General features: G+C 46.6%; 1 protein-coding gene across 1 annotated transcript in view; it reads right to left on the bottom strand.

Moving 5' to 3' along the window:
- The window catches only part of ephb4a (eph receptor B4a), a 43025-nt gene that overhangs the window by 9051 nt on the left and 24193 nt on the right, over positions 1 to 9781 (bottom strand). Inside the window, exons 5-8 of the mRNA XM_070443486.1 lie at positions 6163 to 6312; positions 4604 to 4939; positions 4361 to 4514; positions 423 to 501 (exon numbers count right to left, since the gene is read on the bottom strand). Coding sequence (XP_070299587.1) covers positions 423 to 501; positions 4361 to 4514; positions 4604 to 4939; positions 6163 to 6312 — 719 coding nt within the window. The remainder of the gene's footprint in view (positions 1 to 422; positions 502 to 4360; positions 4515 to 4603; positions 4940 to 6162; positions 6313 to 9781) is intronic.

Genomic DNA, 9781 nt, shown 5'->3' with positions numbered 1-9781 from the left:
GCGTCGGAGGCTGAGGTGAACTTCCTGAAGGCGAGAGCCTCTGGGGCGGTCCAGCGCGTAGGGGATTTTTACCACCCTGAGAGCAAGACGAGTCAACATGATCGAGTCAACAACCACCACACCATGACCATCTGTAGTCACCAACCACACACCCATGGACCATCTGTAGTCAACAACCACACACCATGACCATCTGTAGTCAACAACCACACACCATGACCATCGTTTACGCAAACAACCACACACCATGACCATCTGTAGTCAACAAACCACACACCATGACCATCTGTAGTCAACAAACCACACACCATGACCATCTGTAGTCAAACAACCACACACCATGACCATCTGTAGTCAACAACCCACACCATGACCATCTGTAGCAACAACCACCACACCATGGACCATATGCACACACACACCAATGGGCTTCGGTTGAGGAAGAACAGGTGCAGTAGTCTCACCAGAAGAGCTGTGTAGGTGGGGTTCTGAGGAGTTCTCCTGGAGGGAAACGGGACAGGCCAAGCAGAAACACCTTACACACCAGGTTGCTGTTGACCAGGATGTGCGGCGGCCAGGTCTCGTGGATATATGGACATTAGCTCGATCTTCAGACAGTACGTTCGATGCCCCGACGCATGCCACGCATGCATTGCCTACCAGCTGGATGGAGGAACTGGACATCGTATCTTTTCAACTACAGTAGAGAGAGACGAAAGAGTTAGAAGATCTGGAGAAACAATTCAAAGTGTGTAAGAGGCATGGGTTGACGGGAGAGTCCAGAGACAGAAGTTGGACATAGTTGAAATAATGACCCATAAGAAGGGATGGTGGTGTGTGTGTGTGTGTGTGTGTGCGCTGTGTGTTACTGTGTGTGGTGTGTGTCTGGTGTGTGTGATGTGTGTGTCTGTGTGTGTGTGTGTGTGTGTGTGTGTGTTGTTGTGCTGGAAGGCTCATAGACGCGTATATATGCCTGACCCTAAGGAAGGATCGAGCGCCCGTTCTCCATGAACTCAGTGAGGATCATGACGGACAGGAAGCAGGTTGAGCCCTCCAGGTGGATGACTTTGGGGTGCTGGAACTGGGCCCATAGATGCTAGCCTCCCGAACAGGAAAGTCCCGCCTCTGTTTTTGTCCGTCGTGCCACGGTCTTCAGCGTTCTTGTATGGCCAACGTGTCTCCTTCTTCCTGGGACGCCTTCAGCTGCCCCGACTACACCTCCCCAAATCCTAGAGACAAGCAAGTGAAACCTGGTCAGTACAGACTATACATGATAGTACACAGCCTAATCCACCAGTCTGTTTAGTAATATCACAGAGAGCAGCCTATCACCATCTGTTAGTAATATCACAGAGAGACAGCCTATCCACCAGTCTGTTTAGTATATCAACAGAGACAGCCTATCCACCAGTCTGTTTAGTAATATCACAGAGAGACAGGCCTATCCACCAGTCTGTTTAGTAATATCACAGAGAGACAGCCTATCCACAGTCTGTTTTAAATATCACAGACACCTATCACCAGTCTGTTTAAGTAATATCACAGAGAGACAGCCTATCCACCAGTCTGTTTAGGTAATATCACCAGAGACAAGCCTATCCACCAGTCTGTTTTAGTAAAATCACAGAGACAGCACTATCCACCAGTCTCGTTTAGTAATATCACAGAGATCAGCCTATCCACAGTCTGTTTAATAATATCACAGACAGCCTATCCACCAGTCTGTTTAATAATATCACAAAGACAGCCTATCCACCAGTCTGTTTAAATATCACAGAGACAGCCTATCCACCAGTCTGTTAGTAATATCACAGAGAACAGCCTATCCATCCAGTCTGTTTTAGTAATAACAGAGACAGCCTATCCACCAGTCTGTTATTAATATTCACAGAGAGACAGCCTATCCACCAGTCTGTTTTAATAATAATCACAAGAGAGACAGCCTATCCACCAGTCTGTTTAGTAATATCACAGAGACAGGCCTATCCACCAGTCTGTTTATAATATACAAGAGACAGCCTATCCATCAGTCTGTTAATAATATCACAGACAGCCTATCCCACCAGTCTGTTTAATAATATCACAGAAGAAGCCTATCCACCAGTCTGTTTAGTAATATCACAGAGACAGCCTATCCACCAGTCTGTTTAGTAATATCACAGAGACAGCCTATCCACAGTCTGTTTTAGTAATATCACAAGAGACAGCCTATCCACCAGTCTGTTTAATAATATCACAGAGAGACAGCCTATCCACCAGTCTGTTTATAATATCACAGAGACAGCCTATCCACCAGTCCTGTTAGTAATATCACAGAGACAGCCTATCCACCAGTCTGTTTAGTAATATCACAGAGAGACAGCCTATCCACCAGTCGTTTAATTTAATATCACAGGAGACAGCCTATCCACCAGTCTGTTTAATAATATACGAGACAGCCTATCCACCAGTCTGTTTAATAATATCATCCATGATAAGAGAGACAGCTATCCACCAGTCTGTTTAATTAACTCACAAAGACAGCCTATCCACCAGTCTGTTAATAAATATCACAAGACAGCTATCCACAGTCTGTTTAATAATATCACAGCGGAGACGCTATCCACCAGTCTGTTTAATAATAATCACAGACAGGCCTATCCACCAGTCTGTTTTAATAATATCACAGAGAGAGACAGGCTATCCACCAGTCTGTTAATAATATCACAGAGAGACAGCCTATCCACCAGTCTGTTTAATAATATTCACAGACAGCCTATCCACCAGTCTGTTTAATATATTATCACAGCAGGAACAGCCTATCCACCAGTCTGTTTAATAATATCACAGGACAGCTCTATCCCCAGCCTGTTAATAATATCACAGAGAGACAGTCTATCCACCAGTCTGTTTAATTAATATCACAGAGAGACAGCCTATCCACCAGTCTGTTAATAATATCACAGAGCAGCTATCCACCAGTCTTTATATATACAGAGAGACAGCCTATCACCAGTCTGTTTAATAATATCACAGACAGCCTATCCACCAGTCTGTTTAATAATATCACAGAGAGACATCTATCCACCAGCCTGTTTAATAATACACAGAGAGACAGCCTATCCACCAGTCTGTTTAATTAATATTCACAGAGACAGCCTATCACCAGTCTGTTTAATAATATCACAGAGAGACAAGCTACCACCAGTCTGTTTATAATATTCACAAGACAGCCTATCCACCAGTCTGTTTAATAAATCATCAGAGAGACAGCCTATTCACCAGTCCTGTTTAATAATATCACCAGAGAGGACAGTCTATCCACCAGTCTGTTTAATAATATCACAGAGACAGCCTATCCCACCAGTCTGTTTAAAATATATCACAGAGAGACAGCCTATCCCCAGTCTTTTAATAATATCACAGAGAGACAGTCCTATCCACCAGTCTGTTTAATAATATCACAGAGAGACAGCTATTCCACCAGTCTGTTTAATAATATCAGCAGACAGCCTATCCACCAGTCTGTTTAATAATATCACAGAGACAGCCTATCCACCAGTCTGTTTAATAATATCACAGAGAGACAGCTATCCACCAGTCTGTTTAATAATATCACAGACAGCCTATCCACCAGTCTGTTTAATAATATCACAGACAGAGCAGTCATATCCACCAGTCTGTTTAATAATATCACAGAGAGACAGCCTATTCCACCAGTCTGTTTAATAATAGTCACAGACAGCCTATCCACCAGTCTGTTTAATAATATCACAGAGGACAGCCTATCCACCAGCTGTTTAATTAATATCACGAGAGACAGTCTTATCCACCAGTCTGTTTATAATATCACAGAGAGACAGCCTATCCACAGTCTGTTTAATAATATCACAGAAACAGCCTATCACCCAGTCTTTTAATAATATACAAGACCCTATCCACCAGTCTGTTTAATAATATCACAGAGAGACAGCCTATTCCACCAGTCTGTTTAATAATATCACCAGACAGCCTATCACCAGTCTGTTTAATAATATCACAGAGAGACAGCTATCCACAGTCTTTTAATAATATCACAGAGAGACACCTATCCACCAGTTGTTTACATAATATCAAGCAGACAGCTCTATCCACCCAGTCTGTTTAATAATATCACAGAGAGACGCCTATCACCAGTCTGTTTAATAATATCACAGAGAGACAGTCTATCCCAGTCTGTTTAATAATCGATGGAGGGTGAGAGAGACGATGAAGGGAGAGAGGGATGGAGGGAGAACAAAAGCAGATAAGAACAACGGGTTAAGCCAGTGGGTGAGAGGTCAGAGTGATGGACAGAGATAGACCAGTCAACTCCCTAAGACCTGAGGTGAGTCAGTGGGAGAGGAGAGAGAGAGATCTGGTCCTCCTCACCGGCTCACAGTAGCGTAGCTGGTACTGCAGGATGGTGTAGTGGGGCTGGGCTGGAACGGACCAGTGGAGAGTCAGACTGCTCTCTGTAGAGATACTCTTCCTGATCACAGACAGCAGCACTGGAACTGCACTCAGACCAACACAAAGAAACAACATTCAACTTCCTCTTCTAACCATGCAACACCAACCACAAACCCAAATATCCCTCTCTCACCCTCGTGACTGGTGGTGATGTTAACTCTATCGCTGGGTGCCCCCTTGCCATTGAAAGGGGAGACCCCGTTGAGGGCRTGGATAGAGAAGGTGTATGTGGTGTGAGGCATGAGGCCCCAGACCACCACCCTGCGGCCCAGCAGGCCTCGCTGAGAGGGTCTGTAGCTGACACTGTCCCCGCAGGGTGAGCACGGACCCCTAGGGGACCCACACAGGGAACACTCCACAGAGTAGCTCAGATCAGTTCTGCCGCCACTGTCCATGGGCTCGCTCCACTCTAGAGTCACCGTGGTGTCGTTGATCTGGGTCACGATGCTGCGTGGGGCAGAGGGGGGTCCTGGAGGACGGGGGAGAGGAGAGGGTCACACATCTCCTCCATCAGGCAATCAGCAATCATAAATACTTAATCAGCCGAAAGTACAAATACATTTTCTATTTGAAGGCAATTTACTGGAGCGATGGGTAATATTACTGTTCCTCTGTTTCACATTTACATTGTCAATTAAATCACTTGCATTTTATTTGCTATTTGTTATTCTCCCGACACATGTTCAGATAGCGTTTGGAGGAGCCGCCGGGGAAGAGGGGCACAGCAGGAAACAACATTGAGATGCAGGATTGAATTGGTGCTCCAATTACACGCGTCTACATTTCGATAATGATCAGCAGCTGAAGATTGTAGTAGGGGGATTGTGATTGCTGCCACAATTGCAATGCCACTCAGCCAGTGTGAATGAGTTCCTGTTCCTGCCAAGGAGGCTGTGTGGCTAGGCCATTTACAGCTACTGTAAAAGTAATGCTTAGTAATATCAGGCACAATGCTCTCTGGGAGGTTGGGCTGGCCACAAGTAGGAGACAGTTGACTACCATCACATAGACCTACTTTCATTTAGCTTCAATTTACGTCAAATTCAAAAGGTCTACATTTGGGGGGCGGGGGTTGGGTGGCCTGTGATGAGCAAAACAATCAGGAGTGACTGAAATAAATCAAGTGGTGTAAGAGGTTATCAGAGTCTACAGGGAATCGTGTTGGTCCTCCACGGGGTGTTCGTCTTCTGCCACTACAAGGAACAGAGTTTCAGATTGATGTTAGTTGCGAAGTCTTTCATGGCCGTTCTGAGTGAGTGTGCCCAATTAAAAATGCCTCCCCTTTCACACACGTGGCTGAATTGAAATTCCTGAATCCACATGGAGGTGTCACTCAGGGCAATCAATGCTTCCCTTACTGGGAGTGACCACCAGGTTCTGCCTCCTCTACACAGTCACAAAGGAGCTGCACCACAATACTCTCAGCCCTGGGACAAAGACCCCAGAGCAGGTGACCGCGGCTGAGCACAMCAACACCAGAGGAAAAGAGAAATTGCAAGGGACAACAAAGGAGGAAGGAGAATAAGATACACATGTTGAAAGTGAAACTAGGGCAGAAACACAGAGAAAGAGAGGTTAGCAGAGTCTACATGGAATTGTGTTGGTCCTCCACCGGTGTTTGCCTTGAGAGAGAGAGTATCAGGGGAAAGTACATAGGGGGTAGAGTATGTACATAATAATGCTTGTACTCACTGGTACATGGGGTGTCTGGAGTGTCAGAGTCAGCGCGGAGGTATCCTGGACGACACTGACACACAGGTGAGCCTGTCACCACAGCATGCGGAACCCTGACAGGCCTGCACTGGCCCCCCGAGCCAGACCTAAACTGACCCACAGAACAGGCTGTGTGGAGGGAGAGGGAGGGAGGGAGGGAGGGAGGGAGGAGGGAGGGAAGGGGAGGAGGAGGGAGGGGAGAGGGAAAGTGAGCATGGCCCTGAACATCACCACAAAGCAGCCCAGCGTCCCGTCGTTGCACGTCAGGTCAGGAGCCAAAAAGCACCCAGAGAAAGACAAACAGTACACGAATGCTCATTAATAACTGCCAAGGTATAGAAACACAATGAAATGGATGTAAATGTGCTGTCCTGTCTTCCCTCACATCCCTCGTTCACACGGAAACCAATATTCATTCAGTGTAAACAGCCTGTAACAATCAGGCTGTAAATGGGGCCTGCTCCCTGAGCCACCGGGCTCATTCAGACAGGGTGTACTTGTGTGTGTTATTGCAATATCTGCTCTGTTCACTTTCTGTTGAATAAAAGTCTACTCAAATACATCTAATATAGAACTGGACATCATAACTATTCATTAGTGGATATTGAAGGTCTAATTGTCTGTGAAGTACGGAGTAATAATAACAGACAGACTTCTGACCAAGCAAACCAGGAACATTCCCAGAACATTAACTAAGGTTCCCATTAAGTTGTAGTTAGGGTTGTATCTAACATTAGGATGATAACATCCTAAAAACATTCAAATAATGTTATTGATAAGAAAATATTTTTAAAATGTTTTAAATGAAATATCATTGGAATGTTCTCCTAACATTCACTAAAACAAACATCTGTAACAACCACCACAGAACATTCCCCAAACGTTCTCATTAGCTTTCCAGGTAATGTAATAACACAACGTACCAGTAATGTTTCTGAGCAAACCAACATTTGATATGTGAAAGTTCCCAGAACATTAGTTGGGTTGCGGCAAATGTTCTCATAACACAATAACTGTCCAGTCATGCTGATGATTATATAATGTTTGTATAAAACATTCCCAGAACATATTTTGTCTGTTGTTTAAAGGTTCCCATAATGTTTCATTAGGWTGTGGGAACAGTCTGGTGTGAACAGTGTTCTAGTTGTTATCTAAGAACTGTATTTCCCCATGAGGGACAATACAGACCGAATAACATGGTTCCTCTATTCATCACCAGGGAGGTAGCCTACAGTGTTGTTTAATGGGTAGTTGTAGGGTTAAAACAATGCCAGGTTGCCTAACAGTTGAGGACTTTACGACTCCTAGGAGCCAAGTTATCATTAACCAAATAGAGAAGCTAAACAGTTAAGGTGCTAACTCTGCCAGGCAGGAAGCTACATGTCGGCAGAAAAAAGCCCCGCGTCAGCCTAATCGCTGAATAAGATGACATCATTACAATTCAAGTGGCCCTGGCCTTCCTTTCCCAGACAGTGTAAATATACTGTCTCTTTGTTATCCGTGTACACGGTATAACTTTCACCCTCTCTCTCTCTCTCTCTCTCTCGCCTACCTCTCTCTCTCTCTACCCCTTCTCTTCTCTATCTTCTCCTCTCGCTTCTCCCTACCTGTGTCTCTCCTCTCTTTCTCCCCACCTCGCTCTCTCTCTCTCTCCATACTCCTCTCTCTCTCTCTACCCTGTCTCTCTCTCTATTTCTCTCTCTCTCTCCTACCTGTGTCTCTCTCTCTTTCTCCCTACCTCTGCTCTCTCTCTTTCTCCCTCTACCCCTCTCCTCTCTCTTTCTCCTCTCTCTCTCCTTCTCTTCTTTCTCCCTACCTCTTCCTCTTTCTCCCCACCCTCTCTCTTTTTCTCTCCCTACCTCTCCTCTCTCTCTTTCTCCCTACCCTCTCGTCTCTTTCTCCTACCTCTCTCTCCCTCTTTCTCACCTACCCCTCTCTCTCCTCTCTCTCCCCTCCACCTCTCTCTCTCTCGCCTCCTCTCTCTCTCTCTCTTCTCTCACTCTTCTCTCTCTCATCCCTCTTCCTCTCTCTCTCTACCTCCTCTCTCTCCGTCCTCTCTCTCTCTCTCTCTCTCTCTCTTTCTCTCTGTCTCCTCCCTCTCTTCTCTCTCTCTCTTCTCCTCTTTCTCTCTCCCTCTCTCCCTCTCTCTCTCCTCTCTTCTTCTCTTTCTCCACCCTCTCTCTTCTCTTCTCCTCTCATCTCGTCTCTCTCTTCTACCTCCTCGCTCCTCTCTCTCTCTTTCCCTCCTCCTCTCTCTCTCTCCTTTCTCTCTCCTTCCTCTCTCTCTCTTCTCTCCCTATCTCTCCTCTCTCTCTCTACCTCCTCCTCCTCCTCATCTCCTCTTTCTCCCTCCTCTCTCTTCTTTCTCCCTACCCCCTCTCTCTCTTCTTCTCCTACCCCTTCTCTCTCTCTCTCTACCTCTCACTCTCTCTCTCTCTCTTTCTCCCTACTCTCTCTCTCCTCTCTCTCCTCTTTCCTCTCTCCTCTCTCTCTCTTCTCCCTACCCTCCTCTCTCTCTCTCCCTACCGCCTCTCTTCTCTTCTCCCTAGTCTCTCTTCTCTCTTTCTCTCTCCCTCCTCTCCTTTCCTCTTTCTCCCTACCTCTCTCTCCTCTTTTTCTCCCCTACCTCCTCTCTCTCTCTTCTCTCCCTCCTCCTCTCTCTCTCCTCTCTCTCCCTCTCCGCCCTCTCTCCTCCCTTTCTCCTCTCCCCTCCTCTCTCTCTCTCTTCTCTCTCGTCTCCTACCTCTCTCTCTCTCTCTCTCTCTTCTCCCTACTCCTCTCTCTCTTCTTTCTCCTCTATCTCCTCTCCTCTTTCTCCCTCCTCTCGTCTCTCTCTTCTCTCCTCCTCTCTCTCTCTTTTCTCTCCCTCTCTCTCTCTCTCTCTCCTCTACCTCCCTCCTCTCTCCTCTTCTCCCTCCTCTCTCTCTCTCTCTCCCTACTCTCTTCTCTCTCTTTCTCCCTACCTCTCTCTCTCTCTTTCTCTTCCTACTCCCTCTCTCTCTCTTCTCCTCCTCTCTCTCTCTCTCCGTCTCTTTCCCCTCTCCTCTCTCTCTCTCTTTCTCCTCCTCTCTCTCTTCTCTTTTCTCCTCTCCTCTCTCTCTCTTTCCTCTCTCTCTCTCTCTCTTCTCTCTCTCCCTCTCTCTCTCTATTCTCCCTCTCCTCTCTCCTCTCTCTCTGCCCTCCTCTCTCCTCTTCTTCTCTCTCTCTCTCTCTCCTCTCTTCTCCTCTCTCTCTCCGCTCTCTCCTCTCTCTTCCCCTCCCCCCCTCTCTCTCTCTCTTCTCTCTTCTCTCTCTCTCTCTTCTCCTCTCTCTCCTCTCTCCTCTCCCTCTCGCTCTCTTCCTTCTCCCTCCTCTCTCTCTCTTTCCCCTCTCCTCCTCTCTCTCTCTCTTCTCCCTCCCCCTCTCTCTCTCTCTCTCTCTCTCCCTAACCTCTCTCTCTTCCTCTCGCTCTCTCTCTCCTCTCTTTCTGCTTCCTCCTCTCCTCTCTCCCCTTCCTCTCCTCTCTCTCTTTCTCCCTCCCTCTCTCTCTCTCTATCTCCTCCTCTCTCTCTCTTTTCTCCTACGCTTCCGCTCTCTCTTTCTCCTACCTCTCTTCTCC

The sequence above is a fragment of the Salvelinus sp. IW2-2015 genome, linkage group LG5 (assembly GCF_002910315.2).
Source record: "Salvelinus sp. IW2-2015 linkage group LG5, ASM291031v2, whole genome shotgun sequence".
NCBI lineage: Eukaryota > Metazoa > Chordata > Actinopteri > Salmoniformes > Salmonidae > Salvelinus > Salvelinus sp. IW2-2015.
This window is presented reverse-complemented; position numbering and strand designations above follow the sequence as displayed.